The sequence below is a fragment of the Mustela erminea genome, chromosome 11, assembly GCF_009829155.1.
Source record: "Mustela erminea isolate mMusErm1 chromosome 11, mMusErm1.Pri, whole genome shotgun sequence".
Taxonomy (NCBI): Eukaryota; Metazoa; Chordata; class Mammalia; order Carnivora; family Mustelidae; genus Mustela; species Mustela erminea.
The window spans coordinates 71,047,464-71,075,172 of NC_045624.1; the positions used below are offsets into that span (position 1 = coordinate 71,047,464).

General features: G+C 41.3%; 1 protein-coding gene and 1 long non-coding RNA gene across 5 annotated transcripts in view; one reads left to right on the plus strand and one right to left on the minus strand.

The window, feature by feature from the left end:
* The window catches only part of PEX1 (peroxisomal biogenesis factor 1), a 52,557-nt gene extending 26,633 nt beyond the window's left edge, over nucleotides 1–25,924 (plus strand). The window contains exons 14-24 of one of the 4 annotated variants that reach the window (XM_032304010.1): nucleotides 11,612–11,801; nucleotides 12,004–12,170; nucleotides 13,605–13,739; nucleotides 16,869–16,933; nucleotides 17,745–17,887; nucleotides 17,966–18,069; nucleotides 18,768–18,944; nucleotides 20,432–20,662; nucleotides 21,564–21,761; nucleotides 22,021–22,151; nucleotides 25,195–25,920. In XM_032304010.1, coding sequence (XP_032159901.1) covers nucleotides 11,612–11,801; nucleotides 12,004–12,170; nucleotides 13,605–13,739; nucleotides 16,869–16,933; nucleotides 17,745–17,887; nucleotides 17,966–18,069; nucleotides 18,768–18,944; nucleotides 20,432–20,662; nucleotides 21,564–21,761; nucleotides 22,021–22,151; nucleotides 25,195–25,279 — 1,626 coding nt within the window. In that variant the 3' untranslated portion in view covers nucleotides 25,280–25,920. Of the gene's footprint in view, nucleotides 1–11,611; nucleotides 11,802–12,003; nucleotides 12,171–13,604; nucleotides 13,740–16,868; nucleotides 16,934–17,744; nucleotides 17,888–17,965; nucleotides 18,070–18,767; nucleotides 18,945–20,431; nucleotides 20,753–21,563; nucleotides 21,762–22,020; nucleotides 22,152–25,194 lie in introns of those variants that run through there. The other 3 variants (XM_032304012.1, XM_032304011.1, XR_004276673.1) reach the window with 3 other exon arrangements.
* On the minus strand, nucleotides 22,028–23,119 carry LOC116568559. The gene is made up of 2 exons (XR_004276674.1): nucleotides 22,474–23,119; nucleotides 22,028–22,258 (listed from the first exon to the last, which is right to left on the minus strand). It is a non-coding gene; the product is annotated as an uncharacterized LOC116568559 (long non-coding RNA).
* Nucleotides 25,925–27,709: the final 1,785 nt, after the last annotated feature.

Here is a 27,709-nt window from a genome sequence, read left to right on the forward strand (position 1 = left end):
GAGTAATGTTCTATTGTATATATGGACCACATCTTTATCTCTTCATCTATTGATGGGCACTTGGGCTGCTTCCATAATTTGGCTATTGTAAATAATGCTGCTGTAAACCTAAGGGTGCATGTATCCCTTTGAATTAGTGTTTTTGTGTTTTGGGGGGTAAATATCCAGTAGTATGATCACTGGATCATAAGGTAGTTCTAGTTTTAATTTCTTGAGGAACCTCCTCAGTTTTCCACTGTTTTCCACAGTGGTTGCACCAGTTTGCATTCTCACCAACAATGCAAGAGTATTCTTTTTTTCTTCAAATCCTTGTCAATACTTACTGTTTTTTTGTGTTTTTGACTAGTCATTCTGACAGGTATGAGGTGATCTCTAGATCATTGTAGTTTTGATTGGCATCTCCCTGATAATTAGTGGTGTTGGGAATCTTTTCATGTCTTTTGGCCATGTGTTTGTCTTCTTTGGAGAAATGTGTGTTCATGTCTTCTGCCCATATTTTAATTGGATTGTTTTTGGGGTACTGAGTTATATCGGTTCTTTATATATTTTGGATACTAACCCTTTATCAATATGTCATTTGCAGCTATCTTCTCCCACTCAGTCAGTTGCCTTTTCATTTTGTTGATTGTTTCCTTCATTGTGCAAAAGCTTTTTATTTTGATGTAGTTCAAATAATTTATTTTTGCTTTTATTTCCCTGGCTTTGGGAGATATATGTAGAAGAATATTGCATTGACCGATGTTAGAGAAATTACTGCCTGTGCTCTCTTTAAGGATTTTTATGGTTTTAGGTCTCACATTTAGGCAATCAAACCATTTGAGTTTATTTTATTTTTTTTAAATCGATATTCATTAGTTTATTTAGCAATCCCCACACTATTAATAAATAATATTGAAGTTGTTCTTTTCTGAAACTTCATGTAAAAGGTGTTTGGGTTTTGTGTTTCTTTTTCTTTCTTTCTTTCTTTTTTTTTTTAAACATACAATGTATTATTTGCCCCAGGGGTATAGGTCTGTGAATCGTCAGGCTTACACACTTCACAGCACTCTTCATAGCAAATACCCTCCCCTATGTCCATAACCCAACCACCCTTTCCATACCCTCCTTCCCCCAGAAACCTTCAGTTTGTTTTGTAAGATTAAGAGACTCTTATGGTTTGTCTCCCTCCTGATCCCATCTTGTTTTATTTTTTCCTTCCTTACTCCCTAAACCCCCCACTTTGCCTCTCAAATTCCTTATATCAGGGAGATCATATGATAGTTGTCTTTCTCCGATTGACTTCTTTCTCTGAGCATAATACCTTCTAGTTCCAGTCACATCGTTGCAAATGGCAAGATTTCATTTCTTTTGATGACTGCATAGTATTCCATTCTATATATATATATATATCATATATATATGGTATATATGTGGTATATATATACCACATCTTCTTTGTCCATTCATCTGTTGATGGACATGTAGGTTCTTTCCATAGTTTGGCTATTGTGGACATTGCTGCTATAAACATTTGGGTGCACGTGCCCCTTCAGATCACTACATTTGTATCTTTAGGGTAAATACCTAGTAGTGTGATTGCTGGGTCATAGGGTAGCTCTATTTTCAACTTTTTGAGGAACTTCCATGCTGTTTTCCAGAGTGGCTGCACCAGCTTGCATTCCCACCAACAGTGTAGGAGGGTTCCCCTCTGCATCTTTGCCAGCATCTGTCGTTTCCTGACTTGTTAATTTTAGCCATTCTGATTGGTGTGAGGTGATATCTCATTGTGGTTTTAATTTGTATTTCCCTGATGCCAAGTAATGTGGAGCACTTTTTCATGTGCCTGTTGGCCATCTGGATGTCTTCTTCGCTGAAATGTCTGTTCATGTCCTCTGTCCATTTCATGATTGGATTATTTGTTCTTTGGGTGTTGAGTTCGATGAGTTCTTTATAGATTTTGGATATTAGCCCTTTATTTGATATGCTGTTTGCAAATATCTTCTCCCATTCTGTCAGTTGTCTTTTGGTTTTGTTGACTGTTTCCTTTGCTGTGCAGAAGGTTTTGATCTTGATGAAGTCCCAGTAGTTCATTTTTGCCCTTGTTTCCCTTGCCTTTGGTGATGTTTCTTAGAAGTTGCTGTGGCTGAGGTTGAAGTGGCTCCTGCCTGTGTTCTTCTGAAGGATTTTGATGGATTCCTTTCTCACATTGAGGTCTTTCATCCATTTTGAGTTTTTGTGTATGGTGTAAGGAAATGGTCCGGTTTCATTTTTCTGCATGTGGCTGTCCAGTTTTCCCAACACCATTTGTTGAAAAGACTGTCTTTTTTCCACTGGACATTCTTTCCTGGTTTGTCAAAGATAAGTTCACCATAGAGTTGAGAGTCTATTTCTGGGCTCTCTATTCTGTTCCATTGACCTATGTGTCTGTTTTTGTGCCAGTACCATACTGTCTTGATGATTTCAGCTTTGTAATAAAGCTTGAAGCCTGGAATTGTGATTCCACCAACTTTGGCTTTCTTTTTCAAGATTCCTCTGGCTATTCAAAGTCTTTTCTGGTTCCATATAAATTTTAGAATTATTTGTTCCATTTCTTTGAAAAAAATGGATGGTATTTTGATAGGGATTGCATTAAACGTGTAGATTGCTTGAGGTAGCATAGACGTTTTCACAATATTTGTTCCTTCCAATCCATGAGCATGAACGTTTTTCCATTTCTTTGTGTCTTCCTCAATTTCTTTCATGAGTACTTTATAGTTTTCTGAGTACAGATTCTTCACCTCTTTGATTAGGTTTATTCCTGGGTATCTTATGCTTTGGGGCACAACTGTAAATGGGATCAACTCCTTAATATCTCTTTCTTATGTCTTGCTGTTGGTGTATAGAAATGCAACTGATTTCTGGCATTGGTTTTATATCCTGACACTTTACTGAATTCCTGTACAAGCTCTAGCAGATTTGGAGTGGAGTCTTTTGGGTTTTCCACATAAAGTATCATATCATCTGCAAAGAGTGATAGTTTGACTTCTTTGCCTATTTGGATGCCTTTAATTCCTTTTTGTTGTCTGGTTGCTAAGGGTAGGACTTCTAGTACTATGTTGAATAGCAGTGGTGATAGTGGACATCCCTGCTGTGTTCCTAACCTTAGGGGAAAAGCTTTCAGTTTTTCTCCATTGAGAATGATATTTGCAATGGGTTTTTCATAGATGGCTTTGATGGTATTGAAGTATGTACCCTCTATCCCTACACTTTGAAGAGTTTTGATCATGAAAGGATGCTGTACTTTGTCAAATGCTTTTCAGCATCTATTGATAGTATTATATGGTTCTTGTTCTTTCTTTTATTAATGTGTTGTATCACATTGATTTGCAGATGTTGAAACAACCTTGCAACCCTGGGATAAATCCCACTTGGTTGTGGTGAATAATCCTTTTAATGTACTGTTGGATCCTACTGACTATTATTTTGGTGAGAATTTTCACATCTGTGTTCATCAGGGATATTGGTCTGTAATTCTCTTTTTTGATGGAGTCTTTGTCTGGTTTGGGGATCAAGATAATGCTGGCCTCTTTAAATGAGTTTGGAAGTTTTCCTTCCATTTCTATTTTTTGGAACAGTTTCAGGAGATAGGTATTAATTCTTCTTTAAATGTTTGATAGAATTCCCCTGGGAAGCCATCTGGCCCTGGGTTTTTGTTTGTTGGGAGATTTTTGATGACTGCTTCAATCTCCTTACTGGTTATGGGTCTGTTCAGGTTTTCTATTTCCTCATGGTTCAGTTTTGGTAGTGTATAGGAATGCATCCATTTCTTCCAGATTGTCAGATTTGCTGCATATAGTTGTTCATAATATGGTCTTATAATTGTTTATATTTCTTTGGTGTTGGTTGTGATCGCTCCTTTTTCATTCATGATTTTATTTATTTGGGTTCATTCTCTTTTCTTTTTGATAAGTCTGGCCAGGCTTATCAATCTTATTAATTCTTTCAAAGAACCATCTCCTAATTTCGTTGATTTGTTCTACTGTTTTTTTGGTTTCTATTTCATTGATTTCTGCTCTGATTTTTATTTCTTTTTTCCTGCTGGGTTTAGGCTTTCTTTGCTGTTCTTTCTCCTGCTCCTTTAGGTATAGGGTTAGGTTGTGTATTTGAGACCTTTCTTGTTTCTTGAGAAAGCCTTGTATTGCTATGTGTTTTCCTCTCAGGACAGCCTTTGCTGTGTCCCACAGATTTTGAACAGTTGTGTTTTCATTATCATTTGTTTCCATGAATTTTTTCAATTCTTCTTTAATTTCCTGGTTGACCCATTCATTCTTTAGTAGGATGCTCTTTAGCCTCCATGTATTTGGGTTCTTTTCAAATTTCCTCTTGTGATTGAGTTCTAGCTTCAGAACTCAATGAACCCAGAAAGGAATAGAGACAACATACTAACAGTACAGTAACAGTTGGTACCAGTTGAGACCTGATTTGTGAGCCAGGATGTGATCTATTCTGGGGAATGTTCCATGTGCACTAGAGAAGAATGTGTATTCTGTTGCTTTGCAATGGAATGTTTTGAATACATCTGTGATGTCCATCTGGTCCAGTGTGTCATTTAAGACCTTTATTTCCTTGTTGATCTTTTGCTTGGATGATCTGTCCACTTGAGTGAGGGGGGTATTAAAGTCCCATACTATTATTGTATTATTGTTGATGTGTTTCTTTGATTTTGTTATTAATTGGTTTATATAGTTGGCTGCTCCCATGTTAGGAGCTTAGATATTTAAAATTATTAGAGCTTCTTGTTGGAGAGACTCTTTGAATATGATGATTTGGTGTCCTTCTTATCTGATACACGGATTGCCACTTCAGCTTTCTTTTGATGTCCATTAGCGTGGTAAATTGTTTCCCACCCCCTCACTTTATTTTTTTTATTTTTTTTATTTTTTTAAAGATTTTTATTTATTCATTTGACACAGAGAGATCACAAGTAGGCAGAGAGGCAGGCAGAGAGAGAGAGAGAGGAGGAAGCAGGCTCCCCGCGGAGCAGAGAACCCGATGCGGGACTCGATCCCAGGACCCTGAGATCATGACCTGAGCCGAAGGCAGCGGCTTAACCCACTGAGCCACCCAGGCGCCCTCCCACCCCCTCACTTTAAATCTGGAGGTGTCTTTGGATATAAAATGAGTTTCTTGTAGACAGCATATTGATGGGGTTTGTTTTTTTTTTTATCCACTCTGATACCCTGTGTCTTTTGATTGGGGCATTTAGTCCATTTACATTCTGGGTAACTATGGAAGATATTAATTTAGTGCCATTATATTGCCTGTAAGGTGACTGTTACTGTATGTTGTCTCTATTCCTTTCTGGTCTACTAGTATTGGGCTCTCTCTTTGCTTAGAGGACCCCTTTCAATATTTCCTGTAGGGCTGGTTTGGTGTTTACAAACTCTTAGTTTTTGTTTGTCCTGGAAGCTTTTAATCTCTCCTTCTATTTTCAATGACAGTGTAGCTGGATATAGTATTCTTGGCTGCATGTTTTTCTCATTTAGTGCTCTGAATATATCATGCCAGTTCTTTCTGGCCTGCCAGATCCCTGTGGACAAGTCTGCTGCCAATCTAATATTTTTATCGTTGTATTTTGTAGACTTCTTGTCCCGAGCTGCTTTCAGGATTTTCTCTTTGTCATTAAGACATGAAAGTTTTACTATTAGATGACAGCATGTGGACCTATTTTTATTGATTTTGAGGGGGTTCTCTGTGCCTCCTGGATTTTGATGCTTGTTCCCTTTGCCATATTAGGGAAATTCTCTACAATAATTTGCTCCACTATACCTTCTGCTCCCTTCTGTCTTTCTTCTTCTTCTGGAATCCCAATTATTCTTATATTGTTTTGTCTTTGAGTATCACTTATCTCTCGAATCCTCCCTTCGTGGTCCAGTAGTTGTTTGTCTCTCTTTTGCTCAGCTTCTTTATTCTCCATCATTTGGTCTTCTGTATTACTAATTCTCTCTTCTACTTCATTTATCCTAGCAGTAAGAGCCTCCATTTTTTATGGCAACTCATTAATAACTTTTTTTTATTTCAGCTTGGTTTGATTTTAGTTCTTTTATTTCTCCAGAAAGGGCTTGTATTTCTCCAGATAGGGTTTCTTGAATATCTATCCATGCCTTTTTCGATCCCAGCTAGCACCTTGAGAATCACCATTCTGAACTCGAGTTCTGACGTATTACCAATGTCCATATTGATTAGGTACCTAGCCTTTGGTACTGCCTCTTGTTTTTTTTTTTTTTTTTGTGGTAAGTTTTTCTGCCTTGTCATTCTGTCCAGATAAGAACATATGAATGAGAGAATAAAATACTAAAAGGGTGGCAAAGAGCCCCCAAAAATGTACGCTAACCAAATCAGAAGGGACCCCCAAATTGGGGGGATGAGAAAGGGGGTAGAAAGAAACTTTAAAAGAAAAAAAAAAAAAATATATATATATATATGAGACTGGTGAATAGAACAGATCCACCCACTTGATTTGGGGTGTATTTTGGTCTCTTAGAAGAAACTGCCTCCTAAAATTTTAAAGAAAGGAAACGTTTTAGATATACAAAAATAAGGGTAAACACGATGAAGGGATGGAATATGACTAGAAAGATGACAATTTAAAAAATTCTTAAAAAGGAATTGATAAGTTGGTTGGAAAAAGAAAGTGAAGAGAATTTGCTCAGGCTGGAGACTAGAACAAAGCCCTGTGCTAGATTTAGGGTACATTTTGATTTATTAGAAGAAATTGTGTCCCAAAATTTTTTAGAAGAAAAAACCCTGTATGTATACAAAAAATAAAGTTAGATACAATGAAGGATAAAATATGACTATAATAATGATTTTTTTCATCTTTCTAGTCATATTCCATCCCTTCATCGTGTTTACCCTTATTTTTGTATATCTAAAAAATAAAAGATTTTTTTTTTTTTAGGAAAGATGTTGTTAAGGTAAACTAGTTAAAAAAACATTAAAAGAGGAAAAAGGAAAAGTTTAAAAAATTAGAATAAGAAAAAAATAAAATTAAAAATATTTAATTAACTTGGGAAACTGAAGAGTCATGGGGAGAAAGCCATGAATTCCATGCTTTGCTTTCCTCTCTGGAATTCCATTGTTCTCCTTGATCAGTGAACTTGGTCTTGGCTACATGTTCTTGCTGATCTTCTTGGGGAGGGGCCTGTTGTCATGATTCTCAAATGTCTTTGTCCAGGTGGAATTGCACCACCCTTGCCAGGGGCTGGGCTAAGTAATCTGCTTGGGTTTGCTCTTGGGAGTTTTTGTTCCCTGAACGCTTTCCATAGAGCTCTGGAAGACCGGAATGAAAAATGGCATCCTCCCAATCTCTAGCCCCAGAGAGCCGAGAGCTTGGGACCCCACTCCTCAATGCACCCTCGGGGAAAAGTACTCAATCACTCCCATCTCCCTTGTCTCCGCCCGGGCTCTGTGCTTACCTGGCCTGTGACCAAGTGTTTTCATCTGGCGCACAGCCCCGTTTGGAGTCTCCAAACCCAGCAGATTCCTGCTGCTCTACTCTTGGATGGAGGAAGGTGGGTCTCCCCGGATCTGCCACTTGTGGGGTCCCTGCTCAAGGAGCAATGGCCCAGCTGTGCTGCAGATCATGGTTTAAGGTAACCTGGAGCTGAGAGCTCACTCCTTGGCTCTGTCTCTGTAGCCAGCTTCCCCGCTCTAATACCTGCAAGCTCTGCTACACTCGAACACCCACATCTTTTTATGACCCTGCGGGACCTGAGACCACACTGTCCCCACTAGGGCTTCACCCCCACTTAGCCTCTGGAGTGATGTCCCCCAGTGGAGCAGAATTCTAAACATTTTGATTTTCTGCTCCACTGCTCTGCGGCGTGCCAGGAGCCGGCCCCTCCCCGCATGGTCTGTCTTCCCATGGCTTCAGATTCACTTCTCCGCTGGTCCTATCTTTCAGAAAGTGGTTGATTTTCTGTTTTTAGAATTGCTGCTCTTCTCTTCGATCTCCTGTTCGGTTTTTCCATTTGAGTTTATTTTTGTGTATGGTGAAAGAAAGTGGTCCAGTTTCATTCTTTGCATGTTGCTGTCCAGTTTTCCCCACATTCCCTGTTTGTTGAAGAGACTGTGTTTTTTCCCCATTGTATATTCATTCTTCCTTTGTCAAAGATTAATTGTCCATATAATCCTGGGTTTATATCTAAGTTTTCTGTTATATTCCATTGAACTCTGCCTATTTTTATGCCAGTACCATACTTTTTAAATTACTCCCAGTTTGTAATATAACTTGAGGGCTGGAATTGTGATGCCTCCAGCTTTGCTTCTCTCTTTCAAGATTGCTTTGGCCATGTGGCATCTTTTGTGGATCCATACACATTTTAGAATTATTTGTTTTAGTTCTGTGAAAAATGCTGATGGCATTTTGATAGGGACGCATTAAATGTGTAGATCACTTTGAGTAGTATAGACATTTTTAACAGTATTTGCTCTTCCAACCCATGAATGTGGAATGTCTTTCCATTTCATTTTTTTAATCAGTATTTTATAGTTTTCAGAGTACAGGTGTGTCACCTCTTTGGTTAAGTTTATTCATGGATATTTTATTGGTTTGGGTGCAACTGTAAATGGGATCATTTTCTTAATTTCACTTTCTGCTGCTTCATTGTTACTGTATAGGAATGCAGCAGATTTCCATACATCAATTTTGTATCCTATAACTTTAGTGAATTCATTTATCAATTCTAGTAGTTTTTTGCTGGAGTCCTTGGGGTTTTCTATATATAGTATCACATAATCTGCAAATAGTGAAATTTTTTCTATTTTATCAATTTGGATATCTTTTATTTCTTTTTGTTGTCTAATTGCTATGGCTGGAACTTGCAGTGCTATGTTGAATTAAAGTGGTGTGAGAGAAAACAAGACATCCTTCTTTCTGATTGTAGAGGAGAAACTCTCAGTTTTTCACCATTGAGTATGATGTTCACTTGGGTTTTTCATAAATGCCTTTATTATGTTGAGATATGTTCTCTGTTAGATGTACTTTGCAGAGGGCTTTTATCATCAATGGATGTTGTACTTTGTCAAATGCTTTTTGTGTGTCTGTTGAAATGATCACATGGTGGTTGGTTTTTTTTTAAAGATTTTATTTATTTATTAGAGATCAGGCAGAGAGGCAGGCAGGGAGGGGGCAGCAGGCTCCTGCTGAGCAGAGAGCCCAATGCGGGGCTCGATCCCAGGACTCTGGGATCATGACCTGAGCTGAAGGCAGAAGCTTTAACCCACGGAGCCACCCAGGTGCCCCGATCACATGGTTTTTTTCCTTTTTTATCCCAATAGCTGTTTTTAAAAATTTGATTAAACATTTGTTTCTTTACCAGCACCAATATTCCTGACCCACTATGATTTTATTACTCAGTTCTAATGTGTGGGTTTTTCCTTCACATCACCAAGCAATTCTCAGACACCAGATGGGTGTTGTAGAATTCAGCTTAATTCTGCTGTCTACTCAGCATCAGCTTCCACGGATGAAGGGCTCAATCCTGCAGACTGCTTTCCGCTTCAATGCCAGTTGCAAATCAAGCTTGTTAACAGTGCTTCTGACCAACTAGCTATAAATCACAGGTTCCTAAGACGCCTCTCCTGGCTTTGATTCATTTGCTAGTCAACTCACAGAACTAGGAAAGATAGTTTACTCAGTAGATTACTAGCTTATTACAGGGGGTCTTAAAAGATACAAATCAACAGCCAGATGAAGAGCTACATAGGGTGAGGTTCTGTTCTCACAAAGCTGCTTCTGTCCTTGTGAAGTTAGCGCCCGGCAAGATGGCACACAGAAGCTTTCTGGATCTCCAATGTGGAGGCTCTCTGAATCCTCTCCTTTTGGGTTTTCATGGAAGTTTCATTACATAAGCATGATTGATTAAATCTTTGGCCTTTTGTAATTGACTCAACCTTTAGCTGCTTTCCCCTCCTGGAAATCAAAGTGTGGTCCTGCAGGTTTCAGCCATCTATCATGGTTGCCTGGCAGCCAGCCTGCAGCCTTAGGTGCTTTCTGAAAGTCCCCTCATTAACATAAACTCTGGTGTTTTGGAAAGGGTGTGAATATCAGGATGCTGTTATCACTCTTATCACTTAAGAAATTCTAAGGTTTTTAGGAGAGCTAGGCCAGAAACAAAGACAAAAACCAAATACCTATTTCTTAACATAAATCACAAGCACATATGGCCCATCATCCACTTTGGGGACTCATGTTCATGAATGTTTTAGAGGAAATGAGCTCAAAGAAGTATGTTCCAGGACTGGCAAGCACATTTTAACATCTTCTTTAAAATTATTATTATTATTATTTTTTAAGATTTTATGTATTTATTTTGAGAGCAAGAATGAGCACATGTGAGCCAGGGGAGGGGAAAGGGAAGAGGGAGAGAGAATCTGAAGCAGACTCCATGCTGAGCACAGAGCCCAACGTGGGATTCAGTCTCAAAACCGTGAGATCATGACCTGTGCCAAACTCAAGAGTTGAACGCTTAACAGACTGAGCATCCAGGCGCCCCTTTAAAATTCTTATCCTAAATATTCAGACCCTGTGCTTCTTACCTGTTATTGAAGAATGAAACTATTAAACCTAGCAGTAAGCCTAACAGAATGGTAGTGATATTGGTCTCTGAATATCTATCTCTTTTTTAAGTTGGCTCCATGCTGAGCCCAACACAGGGCTTGAACTCATGACGGTGACATCAAAACTTGAGCTGAGATCAAGAATCGGGTGCCCAGGGGCACCTGGGTGGCTCAGTCAGTTAGGTGTCTGCCTTCAGCACAGGTCATGATCCTGGAGTCCTGGGGTGGAGCCTTGCTTCTCCCTCTCCCTCTGCTGCTCCTCCTGCTTGTGCTCTTGCTCTTGCTTTCTCTCTCTCTCTCTCAAAAAAAAAAAAAAAACTTAAAAAAAAAAAAGGCAACACTCAACCAACTGAGCCACCCCAGTGCCCCTGGATATCTTTTTAGAAATAAGTTTTATAGGGGCGCCTGGGTGGCTCAGTGGGTTAAGCCGCTGCCTTCGGCTCGGGTCATGATCTCAGGGTCCTGGGATCGAGTCCCGCGTCGGGCTCTCTGCTCAGCAAGGAGCCTGCTTCCTCCTCTCTCTCTCTCTGCCTGCCTCTCCGACTACTTGTGATTTCTCTCTGTCAAATAAATAAATAAAATCTTTAAAAAAAAAAAAGTTTTATAGAAAAAACAACAAAAACCACTCCTAAAGGAAACAAATGTTACTAAAAAGGCTTCTTACTGATGAAATAGCATCATTTGTCAATTTTTTTTTTACAGCTTTATTGAGGCATAACTGAAGACAACAAAGTCTTTAAAGTGTACGATTTAATCAGTTTTAACATGTATCTGTTATATACTGTACATACCATGTAACATGTACATACCATGAAACCATCACAATTAAGGTAACAGTTCTTTGCATCACTCCCAAAAACTTCCTGGTGCCCCCTTTGCAATCTGTCTGTCCCCCACTGCATCTGCAGACAACTGTCCGTCTCTTTCTGTCACAACAGAGATTATGTCAACCTGATTTTTCTGAAGATATATGTACTGAAGTTTACATTTGAGTAAAATTAGAAATTGAATTTTGTGTTTTTGTCTTTAGGAGCAGAGGTGTGAAATTTTGCAAAATGTAATAAAAAATAAATTGGACTGTGAAATAAGCAGGTTCACTAATCTTGACCTGAAACGTATAGCTAAAGAAACTGAAGGGTTTGTGGCTAGAGATTTTACAGTGCTTGTGGATCGAGCCATCCATTCTCATCTCTCTCATCAGAGCATATCCACCAAGGAAGGTATGTGTTCCTATTATATCCAAAATTTGAGATCTTCCCACTGCAGAGAAAGTCAATGTAGTAAGAATTAAATATATTCTATTTTAACATTCAGATAAGCAGGTGAGTAGGAAATCAGCATCTCCAGCTGAGATGATAGCATATTTTGAAGATTTGTATATAGATATGACTACCAAAAGAAGTTGTGTTTATTTTTAAACAGAATTAGCTTTAACAACATTGGACTTCCAAAAGGCTCTCCAAGGATTTATTCCTGCATCTCTGCGAAATGTCAACTTGCATAAACCTAGGGACCTGGGCTGGGATAAGATTGGTGGATTACATGAAGTTCGGCAGATACTCATGGATACTATCCAGTTACCAGCCAAGGTACTTATATATGAGAGAAAGAACAAGCACTTACTTCCAGAAGAACCACTGAATGGCTTTTTGTGTTGGCTTGCCTAATCTCAGTTCGATTCAAGAAGTATTTCTGGAGTTACCAAATAAATGCCAGCACTATTTTTGGTACTCTAACAGGTTTTTAAAAATATTGGATATACTCCTTGCCTGTACATAACTTAAAAAGGAAGTTGGGGTGATATTTACAGTATGTGTATTTTGATGTGAATTGTGTGATTCTCATGTTTTGCTTGAGTCATTCAGATTGTACTAAAGCAAAATGAACTGTTAACTGGGATTTGAACAGGAACAGGTAGGAATGAGCTGGAAGAGTCCCTTAGGTCCACAGAACTGAGGGATTGAGTCACATTCCAGACTCCGGGTCTCAGTCCTAGAAAGACAGAGTTAGCAGACAGCAGAGACCAAGCGGGTGGTAAGATAAAGTGGGCAGAGGTAGATTGTTCAGAAGATCGAATGTACAATCTAGGTGGTCATGCATTTGAGTCGCAAACCTCCAAGGTGAAGATCCTTGCATGAGATCAGTGACCCATGCAGTCAGCTGCGGCAGGGGTGAATAAGGACATCAGTTACATGTGACTGGATGGCAAGTCCTGGAAACCGTGGCCAGTGGGCCCCAGACAAACTGAGTGCAGCCAGGACTGCAGGTTAAAGCCTGTTGGAGAAGGCAGGCATGGAAGCACTTGCCGGCAGGCTCATGCCCCCAAATGCTGGGTCGGGGCATGGGAACTCAGAGCTCCAAGGCTCTCTGCATAATGGCTGACTCTGAGGCCTCTTCAGATTAGAATGGAGAGGCGGGGTGGGGGTTAGAATTTTGTCAGCAGGGGGAACTGAATAGACATACCTAACAGAGGAGACCAGGAGACTGCTGACGTTAGCCTCGTGTTTGGCTCACCCGTCACAAAGCCTTCCTGCTCTCCAGTAATTTAGAAGCAGCCCGTCATCTGCGCAGCTCGGAGGCCCTTGGGAGAGCTTACTGTTGGCAGTATACATGCTTCTCCCTTATTTTTCTTTTTTCAGTTTAGTATATTTGAATATATGTAGCTATCATAACTTTCCTTATGAACCATAAAAAGGGAAGACCGTATGCTTGTTAAAAGATTGCTTTTTATTTCCTAAATGTAGTACTTGTATAATATATTTAAAAACAGGACAAAATGGAAAGCAGTTCAGAGGCAGTTACACACACTTCATGAGGAGTGTATGCTGTGGTCCAGTTGCTAAAAAAAAATTGGTGGTAGATCCTTTGAACTCATGTACAGAGTAGGAACTTTATTTTCTGTCTTTACACGGCTAGTAAACCCGGCAGTTACTCCCTTCTGAATCCCTCTTTCTGTACATTGACTTTGCTGCTTAGTCCTTTTTTTGGATTTGAGCCCTTTGTCATGTTTTTGTATTTTTCAGTACCCAGAACTGTTTGCAAACTTGCCTATACGACAAAGAACAGGAATTCTGTTGTATGGTCCTCCCGGGACAGGAAAAACCTTACTAGCTGGAGTAATTGCACGGGAGAGTGGAATGAATTTCATTAGTGTCAAGGTATGCCTCTCTCCTTATTTTAAATGGAAGTAAATTTACATAACAAAGCGGACAAGTCAGTGGTATGTGATGCATTTTCAACGCTATGTGACCACCACCTCTCTCTTATTTCAAAACTTCTTCATCCTGTTCCCTGTCTCCCCAGCCCCTGAGAGCCACTAATGTGCTGTCTAGGGATTTTCCTGTTCTGGACATTTCATATGAAAGAAATTATGTGGTGTGTCATCTTTTTGTGACTGGCTTCTTTTACTGAGCATGTTTTCAAGGTTCAGCCACATGGTAGCAGGTATCAATACTTCAGTTTTTAATTTTTTTTGTATTTTTTAAGGTATGTATTTTTTAGATTTTGTTAGAGTGTGTGTGCGCACATGGGAGAAGAGACAAAGGGAGAGCGAGATAATCACAAGCGGACTCCATGCTGAGCGTACAACCCAGTGTGGGTCTTGATCTCACAACCCTGAGACCAGACCAAAATCAAGAGTCAGACCCTTAGCTGACAGAGCCACCCAGGTGCTCTAGTACTAAAGTTCTTTTTAAAGCTGAATGATATTTCATTGTGTGGGTGTCAGGCTTTTTTTACCCATTCATCATTGGTGGATATTTGGGTTATTTCCACCTTTTGGATCTTACGCATAATGTTGCTGTAAACATTTGTGTGCACATTTCTGTGTGGACATGTTTTCATTTCTCTTGAATAAGTACCTAGAAATGTAGTTGCAGGGGCATATGATAATTCTGTGTGTGACTTCTTGAGGCACTGCTGATCTGTTTTTCACAGTGACTGCGTCATTTCATACCCCCACCAGCAATGACGAGTGTACCTATTTCTCCATATCCTTGCCCATGTCATTTATAGCTCTCGACTGTGGGTTAGTCTCATATTTGGAAAACTAGCAGCAGCGATCCATCTATTAGTTAAAGGTGTGCAGGAGGGGGCGCCTGGGTGGCTCAGTTGGTTAAGCTCCAGTCTCTTGATCTCAGCTTAGGTCTTGATTTGAGGCTCACAAGTTCAAGACCCACACTGGGCTCCACACTGGGCTGTGTGGGAAACTGAATAAGGAGCCACCTCCCTTTTGTAGGGCTTAAGCTGTTTTTGCTTAAGGTAAATCTCCATGCATTATCAAGTAGACTTATGCATAAATACTCAGATAAAAGAGCAAACTACACCTGAATGGGAAAGAAAAGCTAGAAGACTAGGGGTCAGAGGTCACACTGAGGTGGAAGCCGGGTTTTTTGGCTCCGTTCCTTGGTGGCACGCCTGTGTGTGCCACACTGTGCCCAATTGTCCTCGGAAGATGCCTGCGGGGATGACAGGACATACCGGCAGACAACTTTGGGGAGTGCCGCAGTCTGCCACTGGCATGTCCTTAAAGCCTGAGGTCCCATATCTTACTTGTATGCTTTCAGCAACCCCACAATAGTAATTTAGTCATTAGATTTCAAGGGGGAAGAAATCAATATATAGTGTAGCCTTCTTCAAAATGGATTTATAATCTGGAAGCCAGTTTAGTAATTTGCAGTTCGGTTACGCCTATCCTTCTTGTGATTTTTGTGTGTGTGTGTGAGTTTGTTATATGGTTACCAGCTACCCTGGCCGTGATGGGGAAAGAGTGTAACTTAAAATTTCCTGCCTTTTTCTGGATTTTGGAGTGACTGTGGTTATATATACGCTTCTTTTTTTGCTTGTCACTAAAATGTACTTTCACTATATGAAGGAAAGCAATCTTCAGGATTAAAGTTTATACATGTTGTTGTAGTTTAGATTGTTCCATTAAGGAGGCCATCTTTGCCTTTTAGTAAACCTTCAAATCATGGTTTGGGATGAATTCCCAACAGAAAGGTTTCAGTAAAGAAATTCTCTCTGGGTGGGTCAGGGTAGATGCGGGGAGACATGCATCCAAGACAAGGGCCTTCACTGACACCAGTATTTTGCCTTGTTCATAATATTTTGCCTTAGTCCTTTCTTGTTCCATCCTCTGTGGTTCTGTTTAGACTAGGAAATCTCATTAAATACTAGTATATCAATAGATATCTATCTAGCTGAGTATTAGACTTTTTATTGGGGTTACATATCCTGATCAGTATTTGGTCTTTTTGAGGTAACGATTTTTCACTGGAGATCACTTTAGGGCCTATTCAGTTTTCTTTGTTTTTTTTTTTTTTTTTTTTTTAAAGATTTTATTTATTTATTTGACGGAGAGAAAGATCACAAATAGGCAGAGAGGCAGGCAGAGAGAGGAGGAAGCAGGCTCCCTGCTGAGCAGAGAGCCCGATGCAGGGCTTGATCCCACGACCCTGAGATCATGACCTGAGCTGAAGGCAGAGGCTTAACCCACTGAGCCACCCAGGTGCTCCTGGTTTTGTTTTGTTTTTTTTTTTTAATATTATTTATTTATTTATTTGACAGAGAGAGAGATGACAAGCAGGCAGAGAGGCAGGCAGAGAGAGAGAGGAGGAAGCAGGCTCCCCGCTGAGCGGAGAGCCCGATGCGGGGCTCGATCCCAGGACCCCGGGACCATGACCCGAGCCGAAGGCAGCGGCCTAACCTACTGAGCCACCCAGGCACCCCCTGGTTTTGTTTTTTAAAAGATTTTATTTATTTGAGAGAGAGCAAGCGTGCAAGCAGGGGAAGGGGCAGCAGGAAAGGGACAAGCAGACTCCCTGCTGAGCATGGAGCCCAGCACAGGGCTCGATCTCATGGATGCTCGACTGCCTGAGCCATCAGGTGCCCCTGGGCCTATTCAGGTTTGATTTTTTTTCCTCCCTTTAAAAAAAATTTATTATATTCAATTAGGGGATTCTGTAGTGAACAAAACTGCCTTTTTGGAGCTTACATTCTACTGGTGGAGAAAGACCTATTCACTACAGAATATAGCAGACACGGGGGTCTATGCAGGAAGACAAGCAGGACTGAGAGGGTCGGCAGCCAGGCCTTTCTAGGATGTGGCATTCTGTCAGAGAGCTGAGCCCTGAGACTGGGGACAGAAGTACTAGGCAGAGATGACCCAAGGTGTAGAACCTGTGACAGGATAGTTATTTCAACCACGTAATTTTTAAAATGTATTTGAGACACCTGTTTAAGTCAAAATTCTTTAAAAACAATATTTTTGTTTATCTCAATTCTAATAGGGGCCAGAGTTACTCAGCAAATACATTGGAGCAAGTGAACAAGCAGTTCGGGATATTTTTATTAGGTAGGTTTCCTATGACTATTTTTTAAGTAACATGAAATGCTGAAAGAAAATTATAAGTAGTTATTCAAAGAATCTCCAAGTAATATGAAGCACATCATTACTCTAGATGAAGTTGGCCATATGCAATGTTAATTTTTTTAAGAGAGAAACTATTTATTATAGTATTAAAGAGTAAAAGTAAGATTTTAAATTCAAAAACTACTTTGTGTCATTTTAATATTTCTTTATAAAATAGCAGGAGAATATAAGTTCATATATTTTTTAAATGAAATGAACTCTTGTATATCCACCACCCAGTTTAAGCAACGGAACATTCCCCAGAAAGTATTATTACAGATAAAGGCAGTCACCACATGGTGACAGATTTGCCAGGAAGATAATACAATTCTGAAATTGTGTGTATTCAATAAGATATCTTCAAAATATTTAAGGTAAAAATTGATAGAACTACAAGGATAAATCTACCTTCATAGTAAAAGATTTTCATAGGTGTCAGAATATTTAAACAACAGACTCAAGATTGATCTAAGCGTATATAAAACACGTACCCAACAACCGGAGAATGCAGTCTTTTTAAGCAAACTGGTATATTTTCTGAAAATTGGTCCCATGGTTCCATACCTAGCAACGGTAAGCTTCAAAGACCCAGTTTACTGAAAACAAGGATAGTTAATATATACAATTTGCCTTCCTTAAGGATTTGCTATAAAGATTTAAATCAATACATATATGTACATATATATATATATATACACACACACACACAGTTATTACTTTGCCTTATTTAAATATGAAATACTGTTTTTCCCAGAGCGCAGGCGGCGAAGCCCTGCATTCTTTTCTTTGATGAATTTGAATCCATTGCTCCCCGGCGAGGCCATGATAACACAGGGGTTACAGACCGTGTGGTTAACCAGTTGCTGACTCAATTGGACGGAGTGGAAGGCTTACAGGGTAATAACTGTAAAAATAGAAATAGCTTATTGTAACAGTATCTCACCAGGATTTAAGTAAAGAGTAACTTCCCCCCAGGTGTTTACGTATTGGCTGCTACGAGTCGCCCTGACTTGATTGACCCTGCCCTGCTGAGGCCTGGCCGACTCGACAGATGTGTCTACTGCCCTCCTCCGGATCAGGTGACAATTGCATACTCAGTCTAAACTCCAACAAGTGCTACGCTCTAGCCTTGTGAGCTTTACTTCTGCCTGGTAATAGTTGTCCGTAGAAGAGCAGCTTTAGGCAGGGCCTTAGTCACAGATTCCGAAGTAGATACAAAGCCCAGGCGTTTCTGTGCAAGTCTGGAAACTTTGTAGCCTCTCACTGTTGGCCAGTTGGAAAAAAAAGGACAGAAACTTTAAGTTTCACATGTCCACGTTCCCTGTGTCCAAAGGTCACACACCTCCTTATCCTGGCAAGACTTTTTAAGAATCAAGCATATGACTAGTGAGCGTCCAAGCAGGTTACAGAGAGTTGTAAGATTTTAACTGTTCCTAGTCTGTTGTCCCACCTCCTGTCCCCAAATTTACAAACCAGTGTGTTTGTCACTTGTAGGTATTACTTAAAATTTCTTTTGAAACACTTTCTTGGCTCATTTGCCGAAACCTAGAAAAGAAGCATGATCTGAATAAGGATTTACACTGTGATTTTCATTCATTTCCCTCGGTCTCTTCTGGTAGGGAAAAAGCTCCAGAGGAGAGAGAGTAGATTAGTGGTACATTTTTCAGCTTGTAATGCTTATTAGAACTACAGTTAATTTGTAAAAAATCATAATACAGTTTAAAATAAAATTTAACTTCATTTTATTTGTTAAGTCAATTAGTTTTTCTCCCTTCAGGTGTCACGTCTTGAAATTTTAAACGTTCTCAGTGACTCTCTACCTCTGGCAGATGACGTGGACCTTCAGCACGTGGCCTCAGTGACGGACTCCTTCACGGGGGCTGATCTGAAAGCTTTACTTTACAACGCGCAGCTGGAGGCCTTACACGGACGGCTGCTGTCCTCTGGGCTCCAAGTCAGTCACGGCAGGAGGGCGGGGCTGTGGCGTTTTAAGAGAATAAGAGCAGTTTAGTGTCAGCAGGGCAACCTTAAGAAATCCTATTTTTTAACAGCCTTAGTAAAACTGAAGAGAAATTTACCTGTAGTCAGATGGTCCATTGTTCTGCAGAGAATCTGTAATTAGGAAGTGTTCAGTATCTATTTCTTTACTGTTACTTTTAATGTTACCTTACTACTAGTAAAAATGGTGCATGGAAGGATATTAGTTCAATTGGGTTATCATGAATTAGATAATATAACCAGAAATATTTTTTTTATTTAAAAAAGCCAAGTGTTTCTATTGAAGCTCAAATTGTCCCAGAACTGGCCCACAGGAGCCACGTGTGGATGGCTGCTGTGTCCTTTCAGTATGTCCCCATCATTCTTTGATCACGGACTTGATTCCTGATGGAACAAGGTATTCTAGGTTTAACTTATACTTTCTGTACCCCAGATCTATCCTCTCAGGATAGTATTTTAATTTTTGCAGCAGATAATCTGACTTCTGCTACATTATAGACTTGACATTTTCTAGGCAGGGTTTCCCTGTGTACTCCCCCTCAACCCCATTTGGTTGGAGGGTCTCACAGGGCCTGACGTTCCTAAGTCAGATACTATCAAGTTTTTGCTGTTTCTTTTGGCAGGCCACTGAAGCTCTCTGTCCTCTTCATTAACAGAAATGGGTTTATTTCTAAAACACTGCAGTGATAAAGCACTGTATCACAGAGTTGCTTCATCATTTCAGAGTTGGAAGACAGATTCATACAAATAAAACACAGAGGCTTGAATCCTAGCTTTGTTACAGAGATTTTGGGGAGATGGCAAATTATGTACATATTCTGTTTTTTAAAGATTTATTTATTAAAGCGAGAGAGAGGGAGAAGCAGGCTTCCTGCTGAGCAGGGAGCTCAATGAGGGGCTTGATCCCAGGATTCTGGGATTGTGACATGATGCTTAATGACTGAGCAACCCAGGTGCCCCTATTTTAATAATTCAAGTTTTATTATGTGCCTCAGAATCATTAGAAAATTAGTAAGAGCCCAAGTTTGGCTCAATGCATGTTTCCTGAGGGCCGGTTGTTTTCTTTCTCTAAGTGCCCGGTGCTGCTCCCAGGCCATGCCGCTGGTGAGTGTAGGCAGTGCTCTCTAGATGCGTCACAGTCTAGCGGCCGACAGCATTCGTCCCCGAGTCCTAGCAACAACGGCTCGTACAGCGAGTGCACAGAAAGAGTGCAGCTGGGACCTGACTTGTGGGGCCGTTGTGTGGTTTTGGGAGAACTGTGACCCCTTTGCCATTTGCACCCTACAGTCTGGTCTGAGGGGATCACAGAGGACACAGGGAGGACGAGAACCCTGTTGAACAAAATTTTAGAGAAATGCCTCTTGTACTGGTCTCAGTGTAGTTTATTTCACAGTTGTAGATTATTTAGATCTTTACAACTGTTGTCCTTTTTGTGTGTTTCAGGATGGGAGTTCCAGCTCCGATAGTGACCTGAGTCTGTCATCAATGGTTTTTCTTAACCACAGCAGTGGCTCGGACGATTCGGCTGGAGATGGGGAATGTGGCTTGGAGCAGTCCCTTGTTTCTCTAGAGATGTCCGAGATGCTTCCGGATGAATCCAGATTCAACATGTACCGGCTCTACTTTGGAAGCTCTTATGAATCAGAACTTGGAAACGGAACGTCTTCTGACCTGGTATCTCGGGCGGTAGCCTGTGTACAGTTGTGATGCGTAAAGGCATAGGTTGGTGTAGAAGCTCCTACCCAGCCCCGCCTGTGCTTTCCGGTGGGTCTTCCGGAAAGTAGCCTGGCTTTTCCTTACTCAAGTTAGTCATTTCATCCTCAGTGTAAGGACTGTGAGGCAGAGATGGCAGCGAGAGGAAGCCAAGGAGTTGGGGCGGTTGCTTGGGGGTTTATCTCCCTTCCTGAGTGGTTTTAAAACATCTTTAGTAGCAGATTCACTGTATATGACACTGTTATCATTAAGACAGTTGAAGATAATGAGAAATTTGATGTAGTGCTGCAACAAGGAAAACGTTTAGATTTCATGGGGCAGTATCTTAAAATAGCATTTAATACCTGTCCTCCCAAAATTAACAGTGGTTCACTGTACTTTAAGTATACCTAAAAATGTTATGTATACCGATAGTTATATTTTTGGGTTTTGCACACCTGCTTTATTCAAGTTTTTAATCTAAAAGTGAGCCATTTTTATTCCCAAGAATAATAAGCTCTTGATTTAACTCTAGTCATTGTTGTCTGTTTCTTAACTTACCTGCAGCTGATCCAGAACCTTATAGTATAACTCACTCTGCTGGAAACAGATAAGGCACATTTGGAACCTTCTGCAGGGCATTAGTATGGTGGATTTAGTAACAGAGCATTAAAAACACCCCTGTGGCAGTTTTCACCCAGTGGTTTCACAGCATGAGAAAGATGAACAGATTTTGAAAGGCTTAATTTCAGTTAATCAGATGTAAGCTTGTCCATGTTAAGGTTTGAGAACTTCATATTTTTAATTTGATCCTTGATACACATATATCCTTTTCTCCCATTCTTTTCCTCCCTTCTCTCCTAACCACACTTAACCCACGCAGAGCTCACAGTGCCTGTCTGCGCCGAGCTCCATGACGCAGGATTTTTCTGGAGGTCCTGGGAAAGAGCAGTCGTTTTCACGCCCTCCGGTGTTGCGAACAGCCTCACAGGAGGGTTACCAAGAACTCACCCAGGAACAGAGAGAGCAGCTGCGGGCAGAGATCAGTGTCATCAAAGGCAGATACCGGAGCCAAAGTGGAGTATGGCTTGTCTCCCCCCACCCCCGTGACCACTGTAAAGACTGTCCGAATTGTTCTCCCTTTTGTGATGAGTATTTCTGTCAAGAAATGAGCTCTATTTATAAAGAGACTGAAACACATTGATCAAATAGTTATGTGCATCCTGCTTTGAAACAGTTTTTAGTAATCTTAGGAGAAAGGGAATGTACAGTCTCCCGAAAAATGGGCTGTGGCTTTGCCCATCACAGCGCTAAGTTAACGTTGTGTTTTTTTATTTAAGGAGGATGACTCTTTTCACCAACCAGGACCAGTCAAAACCAGTCTGGCCATTAGCCAGTCGCATTTAATGTCTGCGCTCGGTCACACGAGGCCATCCATTAGTGAAGACGACTGGAAGAATTTTGCTGAACTGTAAGTACCTGATTCTGGTTCGGAAGTAGGGAGATGAAAAGTTGAAGTGACCCATCAGCTGTAAAGTTACTGATTTTGAATATGTAAGGGCCCCATCAAAACAACAGCTATGGGGGCGCCTGGGTGGCTCAGTGGGTTAAGCCGCTGCCTTCGGCTCAGGTCATGATCTCGGGGTCCCGGGATCGAGTCCCGCATCGGGCTCTCTGCTCAGCAGGGAGCCTGCTTCCTCCTCTCTCTCTCTGCCTGCCTCTCTGCCTACTTGTGATCTCTCTCTGTTAAATAAATAAATAAAATCTTTAAAAAAAAAGAAAAAAAAAAAAACCTATGCATTTAAACACTCCAAAACTTCGAGTATTGAAGTATAAAATGAGTTTTCATTATCTAGTTCACTTGATATTTGTTTTATAATGAACTGACTTAATTTTAAAAGCTTTGTTAAAAGCTCAACTGGTTTGCCAAAAATGCCTTCAAATTCATTGACTTGTGGACCGTGGTTCACACACTTTTGGATTTATAGGCTTCTTGAAGTTGTCTCTAGACCCACAGATTGGGGACCATTCTGGGTCAGATTGGGGACCATTCTTAATTCAGTGCAAGAAATTCTTATTCCTGGTCTTTAGAAGTTATAGCTCTTTTTTGAGGTGGACAGGTATGTGTATATTGTAAGGGCAGAAAAATTTTCCCTTCCCTCTGTTCTTTGGCCTGTCTAATAATTGACAAAAGACAGTAACAAGAAAAATTTCATACATACAGGAGCTCCACTAAGGTAGGAAACTCAAAGGCAGTCCGGCCACTAAGGTTTACATACCATCCTGAGCTAAGGGGGCTTAGAAAGGGAGGAAGGAATTCACAGAAGATGAAAAGAGCAGATATTTGCCCTGCTCTGCAGCAAAAAAGAAGTCCTCTCTGGCAAATAGGGAGTCTGTACCAGAAAGCAGGCCACTTTAATTCATCTAGGTAGTTAATGGAGATTAAAAAGCTTTACCCGAGTCTGCGGGGTCTTAATTTCCTTCAGCTCAACATAGTCCACGTGCCAAAGAGGCCCATTTTGGGGTGGCATATTCCACTCCCAGTAAGTACATATTCTTATGTGTTTATCGTAGAGAAATTAGAAAACAATAAGAAAATAAATTTCCCTTATCCCCCCCACCCAAAGCATATATTTGTGCCTTTTTTTCCACTAAGCCACTTTGCACCTGGTGCTGTATAGTCTTCCCTAGACATCTTGAACATTCTTTCACATTTCATTTATCTTTTTTTTTTTTTTTTAAAGATTTTACGTATTTATTTGACAGAGAGAGACCACAAGCAGACAGAGAGGCAGGCAGAGAGAGAGAGGAGGAAGCAGGCTCCCTGCCGAGCAGAGAGCCCGATGCGGAACTCGATCTCAGGACCCTGAGATCATGACCTGAGCTGAAGGCAGTGGCCTAACCCACTGAGCCACCCAGGCGCCCCTCTTTTTTTTTTTTTAAAGATTTTATTTATTTGAAAGACGGAGGTCACAAGCAGGCAGAGAGAGAGAGGAGGAAACAGGCTCCCTGCTGAGCAGAGAGCCCGATGTGGGGCTTGATCCCAGGGTCCTGGGATCATGACCTGAGCTGAAGGCAGAGGCTTTTACCCACTGAGCCACCTAGGCGCCCCCTCTTTCACATTTTAAATGTTACTTTGTTCTTTTTTTTTTTTTTAATATTTATTTATCTGACAGAGAGAGGGATCACAAGTAGGCAGAGAGGCAGGCAGAGAGAGGGGGGAAAGCAGGCTCTCCACTGAGCGGGGAGCCCTACGTGGGGCTTGATCTCAGGACCCTGAGATCATGACCCGAGCCAAAGGCAGAGGCTTAACCCACTGAGCCACCCAGGTGCCCCAAATGTTACTTTGTTCTTAATGTCACTTCATAGGATGGCTCTGCCACAGTTTCCAATATTGTTTCCAGGGTTTCACCATTACACATTACACCATTACACAGTGTGCTAATGAAATCCTTGGAGCTGAAGGTTTGCACACAGCCTCAGCTGTCTCACTGAGACTGAGGTTGAATTGTTACCCTGCAGGATACACACATTTTTAAAGTCGGCTTGCCTTCCAGACATACCTACAATACCATATGTGGAGAGGTCAGCTTCCCTAACACCGGGCATAATTCTCTCTCTCTGATCTTGGCCAGCATGCTTGGAGAAAAATCTTGTTTAAAAATTTACATCTTGGAACGCCTGGGTGGCTCAGTGGGTTAAGCCGCTGCCTTCGGCTCAGGTCATGATCTCAGGGTCCTGGGATCGAGTCCCGCATCGGGCTCTCTGCTCAGCAGGGAGCCTGCTTCCTCCTCTCTCTCTCTGCCTGCCTCTCTGCCTACTTGTAATCTCTCTCTGACAAATAAATAAATAAAATCTTTAAAAAAAATAAAAATAAAAATAAATAAATAAATAAAATAAAAATTTACATCTTGGAACGCCTGGGTGGCTCAGTTGGTTAAGCAGCTGCCTTCGGCTCAGGTCATGATCCCAGCGTCCTGGGATCAAGTCCCACGTCGGGCTCCTTGCTCGGCAGGGAGCCTGCTTCTCCCTCTGCCTCTGCCTGCCATTCTGTCTGCCTGTGCTCTCTCTCCGCTCCCCCCCTCTGATAAATAAATAAAATCTTTAAAAAAAAAAAAATTTACATCTTTTGGGGCGCCTGGGTGGCTCAGTGGGTTAAGCCGCTGCCTTCGGCTCAGGTCATGATCTCAGGGTCCTGGGATCGAGTCCTGCATCGGGCTCTCTGCTCAGCAGGGAGCCTGCTTCCCTTTCTCTCTCTCTGCCTGCCTCTCCATCTACTTGTGATTTCTCTCTGTCAAATAAATACATAAAATCTTAAAAAAAAAAAAATTTACCTCTTTCTAACTTGTCTTTTTATCCCCTTTGTTCTTTTGATTGGAAGGTCCAACTTTCAAAAATAAAGCACTCTAATTTGTTTTTTCCTTTTGGCTAAAATATAATCTGTTTGCAAATAATTCCCCTCTTTTGTAATTTTAGCATTTACATGTATTAAATATTATCTCATTCTTTTTAAGGTATGAAAACTTTCAAAATCCGAAGAAGAAAAAAAATCAAAGTGGAACAATGTTTCGACCTGGACAGAAAGTAACACTAGCATAAAAGTTGCTTGTGATTTTGTTTTTGCTGGCTTGTTCCTATGTTGTAACAGTAAAAATGGTGTCTGTAAAATTCTTTTTTTTAACAAATTAAGCTATAAAATCTGGTTATATAATAATCAGGATTACATGAAATTAAATGGTAGAATTGGGGTATTTATAGCAGAATCTGTATCTTATTTCCTATAAATCTAAATTAAATCCTTAGTGAAATACTATGGTCCAAATAGTGTAATTTTTTTCCTCACCTGAAGAAAATACATTTCTTAGAACTCACATATTCACCATCTTCCTTGCATTTGACAAAACTTGGGCTTAGCAGCTGTGACCACTTGGAAATAAAATATCCTGTTGTTCTGTCAGAATATACAGAATTCACCCACAATTCAAATAAATGTCATTATTCCCTCCACAAGAAATGAGATCACGTCCCCCTAATCTCCGACCTGCAGCTCCAGGCCAGGGCGTGGAGTGCTGTCCATTCCTCCCCTGCTCCGGCATGACCTTATCTGGATGTTCTCTAGTCTATGAACCCAAGGTAAAATCAGCCACCATCAGCACAAACCACATCTAGTAATGCGGTAAGTGAAGAGAATAATTAAGGGACAAAGTTAGGTGAAATACAGAACAATAAAGAACAGTAAAGAAAAAATGTACAGGCAGCACCTGGTGTCTCCCTGCCGCTGAGCTTGAGGCTGGGGCTCGTAGTTCTGGCTTCTCTCTTCTGTCACCTTGAGGGCAGGCTGGATTATAGAATCTGTTACCAGGTGGGATGGTCTAAATCTTCCATGAACTCTTACTAGATTCAGTACCACCTGCAGGTCCCATCCAGAGCCGAGAAGCAGCAAGGCTGTGCTCACTCAGCCAGCACCACAGTGCCCCTCACCACCACCTTACGAGCCACCGGCCTCACCCAGGTTCCTCTTGTATTTCTCCATGGCTTCCCTCTCAGTGAGCAAAGCCCAGAATCACAGGGGATGGAGACAAAGACTTGGTACTCTGGTATTAACTAAGTGCGATCCCCCTTACCCCTTCGTTCCCAGATGCTTACACCGAGGTCATGGTCCCTGAGTCCCTGCCTGTACTGGACAGACTGTATCTGCTGCAAGCCCACCAAGAGCTGTGGCCCTAAAAGGCCAGCTGCTGCAGGGCGAGGGGTATTTACAGAAGGTCCAGTGAATCCCACTCGAAGCCCACCACCTTCTCTGCAGGGTGAGTTTGGTGATCAGAAAGCAAGGGCCCTGTGGGACAGCAGAATAGCATAAAACCCTGTCAGTAAGTCCTTGAAAGATGGTACCGGCAGATGTGTGGAGGACAAAGCAAATCTAGATCCAGAATGTGTCCCTTCCAGGGAGGACAGATCACTGCCTCCTCTCAGACAGAAGAGAGAGACCTTCAACCACATCAACCTTCAACCACACGCGGCTTGGGCTGGTGTTGCCAGCTCATACACCCACACGGCTGGTCACTGCTGCAGATGAGGGGGCCTCAGGACAGAAGCTGGGTCAGCCTCGGTGTTGTAGAGAGGACACAGAGACACCCCCATCCCTGCCACTGCGGCCACTTAGTTTATGAATCTATTGAACAAGCACTGCAGGGTGGGAGGAAAAAGCTGACATCTGGAGAGAGGGCGTCTAGAACTCCTGAGGATTAAAAGCATTGACTTAAATTCACCTTGATCGTGCACATTCTTATTCTGAGTGCATTCCAAGAACTCCACCCCTAGTTTCCCCCAGGCTTCCTGGCCAGTTCTCTGGTCCTGCTCTGTAAATCTCTCATCACCCAGTTGTTAGCCACTGACTATGGCTCTGCATGGATTTTTTTTTTTTTTTAAAGATTTTATTTATCCATTTGACAGACAGAGATCCCAAGTAGGCAGAGAGGCAGGCAGAGAGAGAGGGGGAAGCAGGCTCCCTGCTGAGCAGAGCCTACCTCAGGGCTTGATCCTAGGATCCTGAGATCATGACCCGAGCCAAAGGCAGAGGCTTTAACCCACTGAGCCACCCAGGCGCCCCCCACATGGATTTTTATATCAGACATCTCTACCTCCTGGCAAAATCAAAGAGACATGCTGCTAAAAAAAAAAAAAAAAAAAAAAAAAATCTGCTGCCTTGGAGGATTTTCTCTCTACTGATTGTCAGGGCTAACCCCCGGAGATAGCAGTGCTGCCCTCACTCTGACAGGCAGGTCGTGGCGCAGTGCTGGGTCTCTAGGAATTAACGTTAGTGCAGATCCAGTGTCTCTCATAATCCCTGGAAAGTCTCAGACACTGGAAAATGGTCTGCCAAGTGGCTTTGGGTCTTTTGGGGAAGACTTCAAAGAAACAAGAGACCCAACAAGTACTTACGGTGTTATATCAGGGCTCTTGCCCTACGCACCTGGCTTCCTGCTTTGTCGGACCTGAACATGAGAACCGGGTGAGGGGCCCTGAAGA